The sequence below is a fragment of the Macaca nemestrina genome, chromosome 8 (genome assembly GCF_043159975.1).
Source record: "Macaca nemestrina isolate mMacNem1 chromosome 8, mMacNem.hap1, whole genome shotgun sequence".
NCBI classification, from domain to species: domain Eukaryota; kingdom Metazoa; phylum Chordata; class Mammalia; order Primates; family Cercopithecidae; genus Macaca; species Macaca nemestrina.
The window spans coordinates 145,839,994-145,859,439 of NC_092132.1; the positions used below are offsets into that span (position 1 = coordinate 145,839,994).

The 19,446-nt window shown below is 45.1% G+C and overlaps 1 protein-coding gene across 4 annotated transcripts in view; it reads left to right on the top strand.

The window, feature by feature from the left end:
* The window catches only part of LOC105491181 (BLK proto-oncogene, Src family tyrosine kinase), a 75,103-nt gene that overhangs the window by 37,004 nt on the left and 18,653 nt on the right, over positions 1-19,446 (top strand). For all 4 annotated transcript variants that reach the window (XM_011757348.3, XM_011757347.2, XM_011757351.2 and 1 more), the window contains exons 2-5: positions 12,939-13,062; positions 15,773-15,824; positions 17,740-17,833; positions 18,713-18,811. In XM_011757348.3, the coding sequence (XP_011755650.1) occupies positions 12,940-13,062; positions 15,773-15,824; positions 17,740-17,833; positions 18,713-18,811 (368 nt within the window). In that variant the 5' untranslated portion in view covers position 12,939. The remainder of the gene's footprint in view (positions 1-12,938; positions 13,063-15,772; positions 15,825-17,739; positions 17,834-18,712; positions 18,812-19,446) is intronic.

Below are 19,446 nucleotides of genomic sequence, written 5' to 3' on the forward strand. Positions count from 1 at the left end.
TTAAAGCAGTCTGAAAACATGTCATTTCAGTCAAAGCTTTGGTAAAATAACCAGTGTCTCCAACTGTGTCTTGCTACATAAGAAAACTGATTCTTGTTGAACTAACTCAAATAACTATATGGCCATATGTTAAAAATACTCACAAATAGTTTCCAAATTCTGGAGAAGGCAGGTAGAGAGAAAGAAATATGCTCTAAATTTTGTTTACAGGAGTATATTTTGCTCAATTGTTAAAAGTTGTAAATAGCTCAATAGAAGTTTTCTTGACTCTGAAAAAAAAAAAAAAAAAGAATCAGCAACATTTTAAGCAAAAAGTCAAAAAGGTTATTCCAGTTACTGAACATTTTGGTTGTTTCCAGCTGGGAGCTAATTAATATGACTAACAATGCTAAGAACATACATGTCAAGTCTTTCTGTGGTCATATGTTTTTATTTCTCTTTGATAAGCAACAAGAAATGAAATCTCTGGGTCACAGGATAAGAAGCCCCCAAATTGTTTCCTAAAGTTGTTGTTTCGTTTCACCTTACCATCAGCGTCATGTGAGCATTACAGTTTCTCCATATCCTTGCCAACATTTGGTATGATCGGTCATCTAATTTTAGCATCTGGGTGGTTGTGTGGTGGCATTTCACTGTGGTTTTAGTTACCATTTCCCTAATGACTGATGATACCGAACACCTGTTCATGGGTTTGTTTGCCGCTCAGCTGTCTTTGTTCAACTGTTTGTTAAATTGAATTTTTGGCTTCTTTTATAGAGTTTAAAAGTTAATTATGTATTCTCATATCAGATACATGTTTTTCAAAACTGTCCTACCAGTCTCTGGTTTAGCTATTTCTTTTCTTAATGGTGTTTTTAAAATGCCGAAGTTCTTAATTTTGAACAGTCTAATTTATCAATTTTTCTTTTATACTTTATGACCTTCTAAGGGAATAATCTCTTGTAAGGGAGTAGAAGACCATATTTGTATTCTTGTGACTCATATTCTTTATATCCTTTGTGACATCAGGGTCACAAAGATTTCCTCCTATGTTTTCTTCTAAAAATATAATGTACCTTTTTAAAGCAGAGCAGCATTTAATATTGTTTTTATTTATCATTGGTTTTCAACAATACTACTATAATGTACCTTGGTATGGTTTTCTTCATACTTGGGGTTGATATTCTTGAGTCTTTGGGTCTATAGTTTCTATCAAATTTGGAATTTCCGTTTTCGGTTTCTTTAAGTTTCATAGTCTTTCTGGTAGCCCAGTTACATGTTTTCTGACTGTGTGCTAATTTCTCCCCAGTCACTGATGCTCTGTTGTTGCTGTTCACCTTTTTCTCCCTGTGCTTCACTGTGGGTAGTTTCAATTGCACTGTCTCCAAGCCCACTGACCTTCCTTCTCAGCACCTAATGTACTATTCAACCCATCTAGAGTTTTGTTTATTTGTTTGTTTGGTTGGTTTTGAGACAGAGTCTCACCCTGTTGCCCAGGTTGGAGTGCAGTGGCACCATCTCGGCTCACTGCAACCACAGCATCCCGAGTTCAAGTGATTCTCCGGTTTCAGCCTCCCGAGTAGCTGAGATTACAGGCGCCTGCCTCCATACCCAGCTAATTTTTGCATTTTTAGTACAGATGGGGTTTCACCATGTTGGCCAGACTGGTCTCAAACTCCTGACCTCAAGTTATCCACCTACTTTGGCCTCCCAAAGTGCTGGAATTACAGGCACGAGCCACTGTACCTGGCCATGGTTTTTTTTTTTTTCCCCCTTTTATAACAATTTTAATATTTATTTATTTATTTATTTGAGAAATCTCGCTGTGTTGCACAGGCTAGAGTGCAGTGGTGTGAGCTTGGCTTAATGCAACCTCTGCCTCCCAGGCTTAAGCAATTCTCCTGCCTCAGTCTCTCGAGTAGCTGGGATTATAGGCACGCACCACCATGCCCAGCTAATTCTTTTCTTTTTTTTTTATTTTTAGTACAGACAGGGTTTCACCATGTTGGCCAGGCTGGTCTCGAACTCCTAAGCTCAAATGATCCTCCCACCTCAGCCTCCCAAAGTGCTGGGATTACAGGCGTGAGCCGCCACTTCTGGCCTCTCTTTTTTCTTAATTTCAGATATTGTATTTTTTTTTTATTTTTAGCAGATCCATTTAATTTTTTTATGTCTTCATTTTCTCTCTTCATTGTCTTATTGCTTTCAGTTATATATTTGAACCAGGTTATATACTTTGTCATTTCTGTTTTAAGGCTCTAGGCTACTAATTACAAAATGTGTGCAATTTCTGCTTATGTTCCTATCAATTAACTTTTCTCCTAGTTGAGAGTCATGTTTTTCTGTTTCTTTGCATGCCCGGAAATTGTCATTGGATGACAGGCACTGTGAGTGCTGAATATGATTTGTGAGTACTGAATATTATCGTGTTTCTTTAGGGAGTGTCAGACTTGGATGTGGCACACTGTTAAGTTACCTGTGGATAAAATTGTTTTTTGAATAAGAGTTCTGTGTCTTACTGTACCTTGAGCAAGTCCTTAAGCCTCAAAGAGCCTAAGTTTCTTCATCTGTAAAATGGGAAGGAATATATCTGCTGTCAGGACTACGTATAATACGTGAAAAACCTGTAGTATAATGCCCTAGTATAACGCCCAGCCTTGAGTCGGAAGGTGTACTAGGCACTGTGCCAGCATCGTTAGTATTCATGTTTTCATGTGAGAGACAAATCCTGCAACAGTTTTATGAGTTAATTTCAAATCTCTGCCTCTCTAGCAGGACATCTGTGTCTCTGGATCCACTCAGTAATTACAATCGACCCAAGCATGTTAAAGGCCTGAGACCTTTTTCTTTTCTTTTTCTTTAACATTTTCCCATCTCATGTTTGAAAGCATAAAAGAGAACCATTCCGTCTAAATGTTCTCCTGCACCCTCAAACCTGATGGAGGTGCTTCTCTATGCACGCTCCCTTCTTACACACTCCATCTCTGGATTCCGCCAAGGAAACATTGGAGAAATAGCTCCAAAGGACTGAACGATGGCCAGAGCCTTTTAAGAGAGGTTCAAGTCGTGACCAGATGTGTATCTGGGTAAGATACGTGTGAATCTCCGTGGGAAAGATCAAGGCTTTGAAGTCAGAGACGTGGCTCAAATCTTTGTTCTGTGCTTCAGTTTCTTGCCTGTCTGCCAGAAGAGGAGGAGGAGGATGGGGGATGGGGAGGGGGAGGATCTGTCTAGCTTACAGGGTCCTTGTGAGGTTCATGTAGGAAAATGCTTTGCAGGCTGGAAAGTACCGCAGAGGTGTGAGTTATTATAAAAAGGGAAGTTACTTTCCTCTGTCAAAAAGCTAGGCAGAAATACACTAATATGTAAGAAATGTTTGTATAGAGGACAGAAATAATTCATTTCATGGAGAGACAAGAGGATCACTGGCAGTAAAACTGCAGACGTTATTTATGGGAGACTCAAAGGAGGGAACGCCCCGTGTTGGCGGACCTGCCTTTCAATCCTTGTCACAACTCGTGCTCCAGAAGCTCGGCCAATTGAAGAAAGGGTCTCCATGAAGTGGGGTTCATGACCTGCCTGCATCAGCCTCACTGGGGGCATTTTTTTAAAATGGAGAGACCTGCTGGGGCTGGGGCTGGGAGTCTGCAAACTCCCCCGCTGGTTAAAATGCAAACTGAGGTTTCAGAACTATTGTGCCAAAGAATCATAACTGACTCCATTAGGAAGTAATGACCCATGATTTGATTTCTCATTTAATTTTTTAAAATGCAAACAATGCAAAAAGTTAAAAATTGAAAAACAGATTAAGGCCCATAGTCTCATCAATACAAGACACAGCAGTAGTTGGATTAACATTTTGGCATATCGCTAACATGTTTTAATAATCGCTACTGTGAAGGTTTTTTAAAACATAAATTTACATGGTGTCCCCCCCAAAAACTTACTCACATAAAGGAATTTTGTCTGTCCCCAGAATTACCTCATGAATTTCAAGCTTCTCTGTTAGCAGAATCAAATGTAGGTGACTCGATAAACAAGGGTCTGCCTTTGACTTAACGCAGCTTTATAAAAATGCCTTCTTCCTTCCTTCCTGAAGGTCTGCTCAGCACCCTCCAACTTTCACCATCTGAAAATTTTTTCTATCAACGTTACCACAATGAGGGGAGGTGAATTTCCACAAAAGATCTTTTCCCTTTAAAAAATTGAAATGGCCACATAATTTCTCCTCCTAAGTGTGCTGAAGTACCTAAAAGTCACGGTTGGCATTGCTAGGTCACCCCTTTGCAGGGGCCACACGTGCCCAAGGCCCTTACACACCCAGCCAGGTGTTACAGAGCAGCATCTCACCATCAGGCTCTGTGCTAGTGCTGGGAAAATATTCTGCTGGCATTTAAAAGTATTGCAAAAGGAGGCCAGATGCAGCGGCTCATGCCTGTATCCATCCCAGCACTTCGGGAGGCTGAAGCGGGAGGATTGCTTGAGTCCAGGCGTTCGAGACCAGCCTGGGCAACATGATGAAACCTCATTTCTACACAAAATGGTTTAAAAAATTAGCCAGGCATGGTGGCACATGCCTGTGGTCCTAGCTACTCGCGAGGTTGAGGTGGGAGGGTCACTTGAGCCCAGGAGTTCAAGGCTGCAGTGAGCCATGATCACACCACTGCACTCCAGCCTGGGTGACAGAGACAGATCCGAAAAAGAAAAAGAAAGAGAGAGAGAGAGAGAAAGAAAGAGAGAGAAAGAAAGAAAGAAAGAGAGAGAGAGAGAGAGAAAGAAAGAAAGAAAGAAAGAAAGAAAGAAAGAAAGAAAGAAAGAAAGAAAGAAAGAAAGAAAGAAAGAGAGAGAAAGAAAAAAGAGAGATATTGCACAAGGCATTAGTGATGAATGATTGTAGCACACGCTCTACAACCCAGCAATGGAAGAGCTTTGTTTTCTAAACGTGTTTTCTACCTTCATGTCTTTGGTAAAACATTTATTTCTCAAATACTACCCAACCCTGGTGGGAGTATGCCTGTTACTTTTTTCTGGTGTTCCCAGTTTCTCATCCTTTGCTCTTTCAACTCCCAACTAACAAATGTGGAAGGAGTGATGGAATCAGAGCACGTCTATTTTGTAACCCCTAATGGGACTTTTAAATGTTGGTGAGGAACTTGTCAATGGAGGAGTAGGGACGCCTGAGCCTGAACCTATCTTAGCATCACTAAAATGGTGCAGGTAGACACTGTGAGCCTCCTGGTAGGTTGCAACATGGAGCACAGATCACCCCCTCGATAGCATCTCTACCAAGAGGGGATGAGCTTGAATCTACTGGAGCCTACAGAGGTAGCTCTATGTATAAGAAATACGAGAGGGAAGAACAAGTGATGAACCATCACAAGGACGCAAAATCCAAAACGGAGAACATTCTATAGGACTGGCCTGTACAAATCAACAGCTTGAAACCAACCAAAGTCAGAGCAGAAGGGACTCCTGTTTGAAGGAAACCTAAGAGGTTGAGTTATGTATGAACCTTGTTTGAATCCTGAGTAGGACAAACTAAGCAAGAAGCTATTTTTAAGACAATTGTTAAAATTTGATTATGAATTGGGTTTAATGGCTAAATGGTTAGATGATACCGTGGAAATATTGCTAGTTTGTTAGATGTGATGAAATAACATCGGCGTTATGTGAGCAAATGTCTCCAGGCTTTAGAAACAAATGCAAAATATGGGGTGGTGAAATGACTTCTTCACTACATTGATTTCATGTTGTTTCCAAGTTTCATTCATTTAGAGGAAACAAAATGATACGATATAAAATACTTCAACCCAGAAAACTATTTTAAAGATAATTATTGAATCTGGGTGATGAGTGTAGAAGAGTTTTTTTTTTGAGACAGAGTCTCACTCTGTCACCTACGTTGGAGTGCAGTGGCAGGATCTCAGTTCACTGCAACCTCCACCTGCTGGGTTCAAGCGATTCTCCCACCTCAACCTCCCAAGTACCTGGGATTATAGGTGCTAATTTTTGTATTTGTGGTAGAGAGAGGGTTTCACCACGTTGGCCAGGTTGGTCTTGAACCCCTGACCTCCAATGATCTCCCACCTCAACCTCCCAAGTGCTGGGATTACAGGCGTGAGCCACTGTGCCTGGCCAATATTCTTGACTTTAGTATATTTTGGAATGTTTCATAAAAAATAGTTTTAATCTAAACAAATCTATTATAGCCATCCTTCTCAGGTCTGGCTAGCATTTTCTCCCAGGTGGAAGTAATTTCTTTTTGCTGAGCTCACAAAACACTTTACCCAGGCGTCCCTTTGGTACAGAATCGTGCCCACTCTGAACTGATGGAATTGGGTGCGTGCCTTTCCTCCTTATTTTCCTGTGAGAGAGGGCACCATCCTTGTTTCAAGCCCGTACCTTCTGCTGTGCCTGACCTAGTTCATGGTTGACAGCAACTGAATGTTTGTGGCTGAATGAACAGAAGAACCTAGCAGCTAAGAGCCATTATCGGGGCTGTTTCAGGTTCACATGTGGAGAGGTCAGTATTGGGACAAAGGTGAGGAAGCCTCATTTCAGTGGTGGTGTCCTGAGTTGAGACATGAAACATGAATTTCAACTCAAATTCTTTGGTCCCTTCCTTAATTCAGAGCCATAGGCCAATCACTGTAGTTTCTTCATTTACAAGATGGGTATAGCACTGGTGGTTTGTACCGGGAGGACTTGGAATCCTGGATGTTGGCGAGATGCTCCACATGGGATCTCACATGGGCAGCTGGAATGGCATTTTGGTCATGACACCCAGGGTGAGCCCCAGCTTTGCCAGTAGGTTCCCCTGTTCTACCTGGATGCTACCCACCTGTGTCTGGCAGGTCAAGTCAGAAAGGCAAAGCTTCCAGCACATAACATGACAAGGCTTCCAGACACAAAATAGCAAAACTATTTTGCCACAGGGGAGATGACAGGGAATCTGAACTATCCCCCCGCAAGGGACATGGAGCCTCAGGCAAGGCCACACATGCACCTATTTTGTGCAGAGGGCTCAAGCAGCCCTGGAGACAGCAACACCCTCCAGCTGCCAGCTCTGCCACCTTCAGCGTGACCTTAGTGAGCCACCTCGCCTCTCCTTCTTCCGTGGTAAAATGAGGATAACTGTAACCAATTTTTCGAGGCTATCATGAATATTTTTTTAAAAAACTCATCTGTCAAGTGCTTTTCAACCATGACATGCTAGCCAAGTGCAAATAAGGGGTTTCTAGTTTCTCTGTTTTTAGTTGTTGCCTCCACCATACCCCCTGTTTGACTGAAGCTGTGTTTCAGGCTTTGAGCATCTCCCCAGGCAAACATTGACTGCCCTGCTCCGGTGAAAGTCTGCATAGAGGGCCTAACTGGTTTCAAATAAACAAACAACTCCCCTTCCCCACTTCCCCTCCTCTTGCTAACTCCCCCGACTAGACACACATGCACACCATGCACATGCATGCTCTCTCACACATGCATATACAAGTGTATGCATAGACAAACACACACACACATATACACACACATATTCAAGCACATACACATGTATGTATTCACACGCATGCTGTCTCTCTCACACACACACACAGGTGCACATAAGCGTGCATGCTTCCTCTCCCACTCTCACAAACATACACAGACTCACATCCTCCCCACAATGCAGCAAAGCCACCTGGAGCCCTGACCCGTGTGTACTGCGTTTTGCCTCAGTCTGGACTTCTGCACTTCCTGGCTCCACCCAACCTGAAACTGCTGGGTGCAGCCTAAGCACCAGTGACAGCCCTGGTTGTCACATGGCCTCTTGAGTAACCCAGGTCTCCAGTCAAAGCCACTGGAGTAGGGGGACCCATAGAGATCTTAGGTACTCATGAGAGTCATGGAAAATCATCTGCACACACACTGCTAAGGAGTCAAAGGACATAGAAGTGTAAGTAGTGGGTCGTTTAATCTTAGGAATTTTACTTTCTGTCCAGTTCTTTGTTCAATAAATTGAACAAGGAATGTTCAATTACTTTGTTTTGGTGGACACAGGTGTTTGCCAGGAAGCTTAAAGCCAGTGGCAATATGGCTGACCGGACAAAGAAAGACGAGAGGGCTGGTCACCTAGGCAGATGCAGAAGTATGAGTCCAAGTCTGGGGAATATAATAGGAGCTGCTGACCGCTGGCCCTTCGTTGAGCCAGGGAGGCTGAAGGGGCCACGAAAGGCCAGAGGTTCAGGCAGCCCTGGCTGGCCACTTAACGGTCATTGTCAAGAACTGCAGGCTGGCCCTGGCTCCAGGCCTTATCTTATGCCCCTCTGTTGTTGGGCAAATCACTCACATCTTCCTTTTATTTTTCTGCTTGTATCAATAATATATGCTTAGTATTAAATAATTCAAGAAATATATACAATTACAAGAAAGAAAGTCAAAGTCACATGAAGTCCTATATTCCAAAATAAAACAGTATTTACCATTTAGAAAATATTTTGGGGGGCCCTGCTTTGCATTAGCACACACACAGTTTTTTAAGTCTGCTGTTTTTTTTGTTCTTTGGGTTTTTTTTTTGCCTTACACCACACCTCTGTTTTGTACTCTCCCTTCCTCTAACAATAACCACGGTAAACAACTTGGTGTTCATCCTCCCCAGCCTCTTTCTGTGTAATATGCAAAAATATCTACACATCTGAATAGAGGTTTCTTTTCATTTGGTGTTTGCAAATATGGGATTCCCTCATGCACCTCTTTGGGTCTTACTTTTCTCATGTAACAACATGGTACTGAAATTCCTCTTGACCTCACTGGTAAAGATCCGGCACATTTTTTTTTTTTTTAGTAGTTGTATGAGAGATTTGTAGAGTGTACATTTATTCAACAAGTCGTTAATTGCTGGGCAGTTACATTGTTGTTTTTTGTTTGAGGTTTTTTTGGTGGGGGGAGGAGATTGTTTTTCCAACTATTACTACAACAAACATTTTCATCTCTCACATATGTCTATATAATGATGTTTTATTAACCTGAGATAGTCCAAAGTGGGACTGAAAATCAAAAGGTATGTGTGCTTTTTTATTTTAACAGAATTTAAAAGATTGCCCTCTATATTTAAAAGATTGCTTCTTCTAATAATAGTTTTTGTTTTGTCTAATAAATATTTATTAAGCCCACACTCTGTGCCAGACATTGGTTTAGCAATTTGGATTCAGCAATGAATAAAACAAAGATTCCAGCCCTCACAGAAGATCAGTCCTAGAAATGGAGTGCGAAGGAACAAATGAAACAATAATTATAATAAACACTTTACTATTTGGATTTGTGTTGCACTAACTTCCTATTTCTTATCTTTACACATTTTTCTATTGAATGGATTATATGCTACAATATACTTCTTGTCAAAATTTTATGAGCTTTGTATATATTGTGAATAGACATTTTTCTGATGCTTTGCAATCTCTTACCCAATCTATTGCTTATCTAAGGACTTCATGAGTAGTTTCTTATACCATCTAATTTTTTTTTTTTTTTTTTTTTTTTTTCCTGAGACGGAGTCTCGCTGTGTCGCCCAGGCTGGAGTGCAGTGGTGCAATCTCGGCTCACTGCAAGCTCTGCCTCCCGGGTTCATGCCATTCTCCTGCCTCAGCCTCCCGTGTAACTGGGACTACAGGCACCCACCACCGCACCTGGCTAATTTTTTGTATTTGTAGTAGAGACGGGGTTTCACCATGTTAGCCAGGATGGTCTCAATCTCCTGACCTCGTGATCCGCCCATCTTGGCCTCCCAAAGTGCTGGGATTACAAGTGTGAGCCACTGCGCCTGGCAACCATCTAATATTTTTAATGTTTACGAATTTGTACATTTTTTGTTCTCTCTTAGCTTCTGGCTCTTCTGTCTTTGTTTGTAGTTGTCTCCAAACTCTAGGTTATGTACACAGTTTCTTCCATTTCTTTTAATTACATTTTTGTTTTTTATTTTTTTCAGTCATACACCTAGAATTTATTTTTTAATATGGTGTGAGGTAGGGGTTCAATTGTATTTTCCTTAAGGTAAATAGCCATTTTCCTAATATCATTTATTAAAATAAACTATCCATTTTCTACTGAATTAAAATGCTATCTTTTTCACATGTGCAGTTCCTCTATTTACCAAAATCTGTTTGTATGTTTTTTATTCTGCTCTGATGATTGTTGTCTACTTTTACTATTCCAATTTCATGCTGTTTTGATTACAATCTTCTATTTTGTAATTATAAAGCTAGGTTAAAACTTAATTTAGTCATGTAAAGCTTCAGATGATTTTATCCAATTACAAATTATAATTTTAATTAAAAGAACATTCAATTTATATTAGGAACAAGAAAAACATCACAATCAAAAAAGAGAACAGAGTATAATAATTACAAGACAATACTACCTAAAACTATGGCAATGAATTGGAAAATGTAGATGAAATTAAAAATCTATAAATCATCAAAATGGCACAAGGAGGAGAAAAAAATGGGAATAGATCATTCCTATAGAAGAGATTGGAAATGTCTTTAAAGATTTACTATTTGAAAGGGCCCCAGACACAGATGGCTTCATAACTGAGTTCTATTTAGCCTGTGAAAAACAGATAACTCCAATGTTATGAAACCACTCAAGACCATAGGCAAAAAAAAAGAGAGAGCTCCTCAATATCTGTTACAAAGCTAGCGCACCTTAATGCTAATGCCTCATAGACAAATCTCCGTTGGGAATATAGATTCTCATTCCAAGTAAAATATTAGCAAATAGGGCCGAGTGTGATGGCTCACACCTGCAATCCCAGTACTTTGGAAGGCTAAGGTGGGAGGGTCACTTGAGCTCTGGAGTTTGAGACCAGCCTGCATGACATGGCAAAACCCTGTCTCCACCAAAAATAAAAAATTTAGTAGGGCATGGCAGCACATGCCTGTCATCCCAGCTACTTGGGAGGCTGAGGTGAGAGGATCACCTTAGCCCGGGAGGCGGAGGTTGCAGTGAGCCAAGATTAGGCCGTGGCACTTCAGCCTAGGCAATAGAGTAAGACACTATCTCAAAACAAATAAAATAAAATAAAACAAAATAATTAGCAAATAAGAATCCATCTGTGTGCCAAATAGACTAATATGCTGTAATCAAATAGCTTTTTTCCAGGAATGCAAGGATGTTTCAATGACAGAAAATTTACCAACATAATTTATAACATTAACAAATTAAAGGTGAACATATATCATATTGATAGATATTGTATAGGCACCTGGTAAAATTCAGTAGCCATCCCCAGTACAAACCCATCATCTCTCTCTCTTTTTTTTTTTTAGATGGAGTCTCATTCTGTTGCCCAGGCTAGAGTGCAATGGCATGATCTTGGCTCACTACAACCTCCGCCTCCCAAGTTGAAGTGATTCTGTTGCCTCAGCCTCCTGAGTAGCTGGGATTACAGGCCTGCGCCACCGCACCTGGCTAATTTTTGTATTTTTACTAAAGATGAGGTTTCAGGCTGGTCTCGAACTCCTGACCTCAAGGGATCTGCCCGCCTCGGCCTTCCAAAGTGCTGGGATTATGGGCATGAGCCACCGTGCCCAGTCAAACCCATAATCTCTTATCCAAACTTCTGAAACCCTAAATCTCCGAAAACTAAAGTGATACTTGTAACCCTGGCACTGTAATTCACTTGGTGGTAAAGCTGATCCGAGCTCACATAAAGAAATACTTACATATAAAAAGTGTCATTCTTTAAAACTGTACATTATTATGTGTTCTGTATGCAACGCATACTTAAAAAAACATACGTGTGTATTTTTTGCTTCTGTGGCTTGGTGTCCTATATCCGAAATTATTATAGTGTTTTCTTTTTCAAGGTGGGTTTGAGGAACGGTGACATGAAGAATGTGCTTTCAACTCTCTGGAAGAAATTCATGACTGTGTTTCACTTAATCAAAGACACCACTGATAGGAAGGCTAGCATTTAATTTATATATCACTAAAAAAGAAAAACAAATGCTGCTACTAATTATACTGCAAAGCATCCTCCATTGTGAGACACCTCCCAGTTCAGAGATATTGAAATGTGAAAAAAAGGTGCATCTTAGAATTGATGAAATATGGTGCATACATCCGAAGGAAATCACCACTAACAACACGCCCTTCCAACACATGTGGGGATTTAGGTGCTTCCTCTCTATGATATCTGCATCTCAGGGAAGAGCCCGATGTAAGCACAGGAGTGCAGTGGTCTCCAGTCAGACTGGACTCCAGAGCTGGCTCTGCATGAGCCAGTTGTTTGACTCTGAACAAGCTCCTTAACATATAAATAGCAGCCCCTGGAATGAGGATGCTGACAATATGATGGTGTTGATTGCGTCAAAAGGGCCTTTCCCACATCTGTCATCCTAAAATTCTTTACCAAAGAAAAAAACCTGACCACATCTTCCCCACTTTAAGGAGACTCCCACTGTTACTGTGAAGCCACAGCTGGGCCTCGATGCCTGTGCTCTCAGTCTGTCCTAAAGGTATATAGTGTCTCACCCAAAAATCTGAGTGGGAGAGAGCCTTAGTCATCTTCTAACAAAGCCCCTGCTGTTTACCAAAGAGCTAATGGGGTCGGAGAGAAAATGTCACTTTCCCAAGTGACACAGCCAGTGACAAAACGAAGACTAAACCCAGACACATTGGTGGGCTCTTTCTAGAACACCACATGGCCTCCTGCTCAGGCTCCTGTCCCCTGAGGACTGGGATCCACCCCAGCGGTTTCTGGCAGTTGTCTCTCGTCAGATGGTTTCTGTGTCCTAAATGCAGTGCTTTCTGGTCTATGGGCTCCTGAAAAAAGATGGACACACATTTAGCTCACCCACCTGCTTCGACCCACATTCTGACTTCCACCCCACCTTTCTAACCGGCATCCCAGAAGGAGCCCCTCTGTGCAGAGGATCTGAGGCCCCGCTCTCTCACGTCCTCCATCTGCTGTGTGTCTCCGACAGGATGGGGCTAGTAAGCAGCAAAAAACCGGACAAGGAAAAGCCCATCAAGGAGAAGGACAAGGGCCAATGGAGCCCCCTGAAGGTCAGCGCCCAAGACAAGGACCCCCCGCCACTGCCGCCACTGGTGAGTGATTGCCCACCACCCACCAAGAGCAGGTTACTTTCTTCCCTTATGCCTTAATGTCCACATCTGTAAAATGGGTATAGCAAAAGTACCTTCCTGATAGGGATGTAACGATCTGCAATGTATAAGCAGGTGTGCCATGCAATATAATACGCACAGGACTCGGCCTGGTTAGTTCCCAATAATTCTTAGCCAGAGCTCATTTCTCAAAGGCAGCCTTGAAGAGAAAAAAAAAATTTTAAAAGGTCAGCTTGGGGAGAGGGTGTCATAAGGAAGGATCCTAGTATCTAGCAGCAGCTACTGCCTCTCTTCTCCCCAGCAGCTCCTAGAGACCCTTCTCCCCTATGTGGCATTGCCGCTGGCATTCCAAAGAGCCTGCTTTCCTGGGATAAGCATCATGAAACAGGAGGGTGCCTGTCCTCACCTCCCGAGCAGGTTCTCGAGTTTTCCTGGAATCCTATGGGCATTTTAAATGAGGAAAACTTTCCAAAGGAAAAAAAAGTGAAATTTCAAGTGAAAAGGTCTTATTGGTGGGGAATGCATTTTCCTAGTCGTGCAGCTTGATTTGTTTATAAAGCAGTTAGCGCCCTTTGATGGCTACTGCATATCTGAAGACACATTTTTTTTTTTTTTTTTTTGAGACAGAGTCTCTCTCTGCTGCCCAGGCTGGAGTGCAGTGGTGGGATGTTGGCTCACTGCAAGCTCTGCCTCCTGGGTTCAAGTGATTCTCGTGCCTCAGCCTGCCAAGTAGCTGGAATTACAGGCACACTCCACCACACCTGGCTAATTTTTGTATTTTTAGTAGAGACAGAGTTTCACCATGTGGCTAGATTGGTCTCGAACTCCTGACCTCAGGTAATCCACTTGCCTTGGCCTCCCAAAGTGCTGGGATTACAGGTTTGAGCAACCGTGCCTGGCCTGAAGGTACATTTTTAGATGACTCTTTGTGCCCCCTACTCCCTGACCAGTAACCCCTTTTGGTTTGGGGCAGTTGGCAGCCATGCCTGGACCCTCTCTCCTGTGCTATCCGCATGTCCACGTGGTCATCTCTTTATCCTAACAGGGACCTGATGGGGAGATGGGGATTACTAATCCCACTTCCTAGATGAACCCAGGCATCTTGCCCATCTGTGTCCCACTTTAGCGCCAGGCTCAGCGCACAACCACAAGATGTTTATTGAATAAGTAATTGATCAAATGGGGAAACTTGGACTTAGTCTGATTGAGTAATTTCCCCAAAATTATATGATAATAAGTAGTAGCACCTGGAATTTTTTTTTAACTTAAAAGAGTCACCTAATATGTATATGAAAAAAATATGATTACTCATTATTCCACTATGTAGAGTGACCAGAGTTAGCTCTTCAGAGCTTCTGCCTCGAGACCTTTCTTCTGTGTTCTTTCACGTGTTCCTGTTTTTAATAGAAACATACATGCATATCATTTTGCAAAATGCTACTTCAAAATTGTGTTCAATAAATAAGGAATTAAGAAAAGAATATTTGTAACATATGTCGGGTTGAAAGAACACAGCAAAGCGCACACTTGTATAGCCACCTCGCAACTTCAGACACAGAAAGAGAGTCGTTCCTTTGAATCTCCCTCCTCCCTGCCCTGTTTGTAGCCCTCACCCCAGGCCCCAGTACCCAGAATCTGTTTATCATTCCTTAGCTTTGCTTTTTAATATTATCACATATGTATTACCCCTAAACAATATTTCGTTTCATTATTCATGTTGTAAACTTTAAGTCAACTACATCAAACAGCACGTATGCTTCTGAGACTGGGGTTTTGGCTCCGTGTTATGCATGTAAAACATATCTACGTTGATGCACGTGGCTGTAGCTCATTAGTTTTATTGCAGGAGTATACTGTAATTTGTTTATTCTTCTGTCATGAGGGTTAGTTCCATGTTTTAAAATTGTTTATGTATTGGCCGGGCATGATGGTTCACGCCCGTAATCCCAGCACTTCGGGAGGCTGAGGTGGGTGCATCACTTGAAGCCAGGAGTTCAAGATCAGCCTGGCCAACATGTCAAAAACCCATCTCTACTAAAAATACAAAAATTAGCTGGGCACGATGGTGGGCACCTGTAATCCCAGCTACTCGGGAGGCTCAGGCACGAGAATTGCTTGAACCCAGGAGGCGGAGGTTGCAGTGATCCAAGATCACACCACTGCACTCCAGCCTGGGTAACAGAGCGATACTCCAACTCAAAAGAAAAATTGTTTATGTATTATTATTTTTGCTAGGAACACTCTTGCACACATTCCCTGGTACACATACGCAAAAGTTTCTTTACAGGATACATACCTACAAATATGCTTGTCAAGTTTTGGGGAAATACGCTTTTTAAATATTTTTTCTTGTCAACAAATACCCATTTACAATTTGACCTTGTAATGGTAGAGCCAGGACATGAAGCCCAAGTGATTGGGCTGTCCCTCATTGTCCACAGCTGCCTCTTCTCCACACCGGGGCATCCCCCCATGCGGTCAGGGAGAAGGCAGCAGAGGGTGGGGTCTGTCTGAGGGTGGTGCTGGTCCCCGGGTACAGAATGGCCCTGTGCAGCCCCCACAGGCAGCTGCCTCTCCTCCTACAGTAGGTCCCTGGAGATACCCTCACTACCCTGCTCTGCAGTCTCATCCCCCCAGGCGCCACCCACGCGGCAGGGACTAAAATAACTCAAGTGTGTGTTTTCTACCCAAGGTTGTCTTCAACCACCTTACTCCTCCACCGCCCAGTGAGCACCTGGAAGAAGGTAAGAAGGGTGGTTTGGGAACCTGAGGCTCCACAGCCCTCTCCCCCAGGTCGCAGCTTTGTGGAGTTGGAACAAAGACAAGTCGGGAGCAGCTTGAGGGCTGGAGAAGAGAAAACAGGGAAGCTGAGAGAGGTCCCAGCTCTGTGCGCCTTGCGGGGGTCTCTTCAGGAACTAAGAACAAGTTTCTTTAGTATGCCTGAGCCTGGGTGGGACTTTTAAAAAATGGAAGACTTTACAAACTGTAAACAAGAACAAAAACAAGAGTGCCAGGGAAGACACACAGCATCATCAAACCCAAGCGTTCAAAGATTCTAACTCCCAAATGCAAAGGGTTGGGCCAGTGGCCCCAGGCCCTCGCCTCCAGCCCCAGTCTGCCCCTGTGGAGGGCACCTTCTTGTTTCCCGCTCCAAGCCACTTTGAGAGTCCCGCCGCTGACCACCTAACCACCCACGCCCCCTCCCTGATCCCCAGACTCCACTTTATTTTTATTTTTATTTTTTTGAGACAGAGTCTCGCTCTTGTCACCCAGGCTGGAGTGCGGTGACCCGATCTCGGCTCACTACAACCTCCACCTCCCGGGTTCAAGTGATTCTCCTGCCTCAGCTCCTGAGTAGCTGGGATTACAGGTGCACACAACCACACTGGGCTAATTTTTATATTTTTAGTAGAGAGGGGGTTTCACCACGTTGGCCAGATGGGTCTCTGCCTCGGCCTTCCAAAGTGCTGGGATTACAGGCATGAGCCACTATGCCTGGCCCCCAGACTTCACTTCTGCTCCGGTGGGCTGACCTGCTGGGTACCACAGGGAATGAGCTCGGCCTTTCTGGGCCAGAGGCTCCACCGCTGGGGACTCCCAAGAGGGTGGCCTCATTCAAAGTGACTTCACGCAGCCTCCTCATCATCCACATCCACACAGCGTGGGGAAAGGCTGCCTCGGCCAGCCCGGGCCCCACCCACTAACCTGCTCACGCCATGAGCACTGGACATTCAGCACACAGAGCCCAACTCTGTCCCGGGAATGGCGAAGGGGTGACAACAGGTAGATGCGACCCCTTCCCTGGAAAAGCTCAGAATCTGTCACACTTGTGAGCAGAATTCGAATCTTAAAACTTCAGGGAACCACTGTCACCTATTCTGACCCCCTCTTTCCTGCTAAGAAGAGGTGACCGGCCCAAGGTCACACCACTCAGCTCAGTGACAGAGCGGAGCCACCTCACCCGGGGAAGCTAAGCGCTCTCCAGGTGACCTTCACCAGGTGGGTCCTGTGGCTCCCAGGGCTGTGCAGAGAGCCCTCGTCACAGCAGCGCTCATTTGAAGACGGTGCTCCAAGCTCCCGAGCCCTCTTCCTGCCTTCCGTCCAGGGCCCACAAGCAAGGCGGGGGGCCCGGCAGGGTCACTGGCAGCCACAGATAGTGTGGCAGGGGCTCTGGGCACAGACAGTGGAGAGGCCAGGGCTCCAGCTGCCACGTGGCAAGACCACTCCTTTTGGGGATAGAGGCAGGCGGGGGCAGAGGAGGAAAAGGACAAGAGGAGGCTCAAGGGCCTCCGAGACCAGTTGTAGAAAAAGAAGATGAGGGACTCCCAGCACTAGGTCCCAATGTGGGCCTGAGGCCACCAGCAGCCCGGCAGTGGCTGCCTCCCTGTGGCTGACCTCTAGCCATCAGCTTCCTCACACACGCCCTGTCCAGAACATAGGGCTTCTTAGTGGGTCCAGAAAGGAGGACAGGATGGGCTCTGGGGGACAGCCCATCCCTGGTGGGGTCACAGGGCCAGGGGTGGGGGCCTGTGCTGATAAGAACATCATTTCCAGCATGGGCAAGCAGAAGCCTGTTCTCCTTGGTAGCCGGGCTCACCCCAGTCCCACCTTCCTGCTCGTGGGCCCGAGTGGTAGTCGTCACTCCCTTGTTCCTTTCAGACGAGCATTTCGTGGTAGCCCTGTATGACTACGCTGCCATGAATGACCGGGACCTGCAGATGCTGAAGGGGGAGAAGCTACAAGTCCTGAAGGGGTGAGGTTCTAGGACGCCATCCCCTGTCCCTGCAGGACCCCCCCCCACACACACACACCTCTCCCTTCTCCGCCCACCACATCCTCCATGGCTGACCCCGGAAGTCTTCTCCATTGCTCCGCCCCCAGCCCTGGACCCTTTTGTCTTCCTCTCCAGAGTCTTTCTGGTGAAGTGGTTTCCATTCACAACCTCCTGCTCATCCTTCAAAGCCCACTTCCATGCCACCACCTCCATGCAGCCCTTCTGACTCCTTTGAGCATGCGGACCTTGTCCTTTATGCAGGCTGGTCTGGCTGTTCCGTGACAGCCTTGCATTTAAGTCAGTTGTGTCCATATTTGTCTCCTTCTCAAGACGGGAGCCCACATGGATTACACACACCAGTCCCACTTTAGCTCATTTCCCGTGTCCTTCTCAGAAACTCCTTCTAGGTCAGCTCTCTCTCAGCGGCCAGGCTTGTCCTGTGGAGCACTGAGGGTCTGATTTGGTTCTTGAAGTTCTGCAATGGCCTTGAACCAAGCTCACAAAAGTCCTGACTACTGATCCTATACAGGCCACCCAACTGTGTTTTTCTAAAGCGTGTCCCCAGTCACTCACCAAGCTCTGAATACGTCCCATTCATCAAGAGGAAGGCTGTTGGCTGGAGCCCTGTGACCCGTTGGGCTGGTCAGGCTGTGTAGATTAGCTCTTCCCCCTAGAACTTGCCCAGATAGCCACCGTACCACTGAGCAGTGGACACAAGTGCCTTCCTGCCTGCCGTGCTGTCTACCTCTGTGGATTCTCTGCCCTCCAGGGAGAGATGGCTTTGAGGAGGCCTGGGAGCTGCCCAGAGACGGGCCCACAGGGGCCATGATCACATCTCTGTTTCCCCTGTCCCGTTAGAACTGGAGACTGGTGGTTGGCCAAGTCGCTCGTCACAGGAAGAGAAGGCTACGTGCCCAGCAACTTTGTGGCCCGAGTGGAGAGCCTGGACGTGGAAAGGTAGGTGGGCATGGGAACCCCCTTGAGCCAAGGTGCAGTCACTGTTTCTGCTCCCTGGGCTGCTAGGCAGGGCAGGGCCAAAATGGGACTGACCAGGGAGCCTGCAGGCACCGGCAAAGAGGGGACAGGAAATGAGCTCTGCTGGGAAAGGTCTCTCTGCCGGCTCCAGACACATTCAGACTGCTGTGTGACACTGAGCAAGCCACTCTTCCCAGCTAAACAAAAGCATTCCTTCTCCTGGCTTCCCTGGATGGAACCGTCCCCAGTGTCTGATGGCCTCGAAGGCTAATGGGGAGGCACCATGACCAGCAAGGACTCCCCTATAGCCTCCATAGGCACGACTCAGAGCTCAACCCTCGGGGACTCCTAGGAGGGTGGCCTTGTTCAGAACTGACTAACATGAAAGCAAGATCCCAACCTTCTAATCCCCCAGCGCCCTCATCCCCCATGTCCCCATGGCACTGGGAACATCGGTCTCGGCCAGCCAGAGCCCCCACGAATCTGCTCACAGGGACTCGCTCTACCGGAGGACTGAGGCCCAGCAATGAGTCTTCTGTGGGCCCTGCGTCTTTCCCCGGAACAGTGTGGGGAACCGTGGGGCTCTCCGCACACAGCAACCACATACTGAAGGGAGC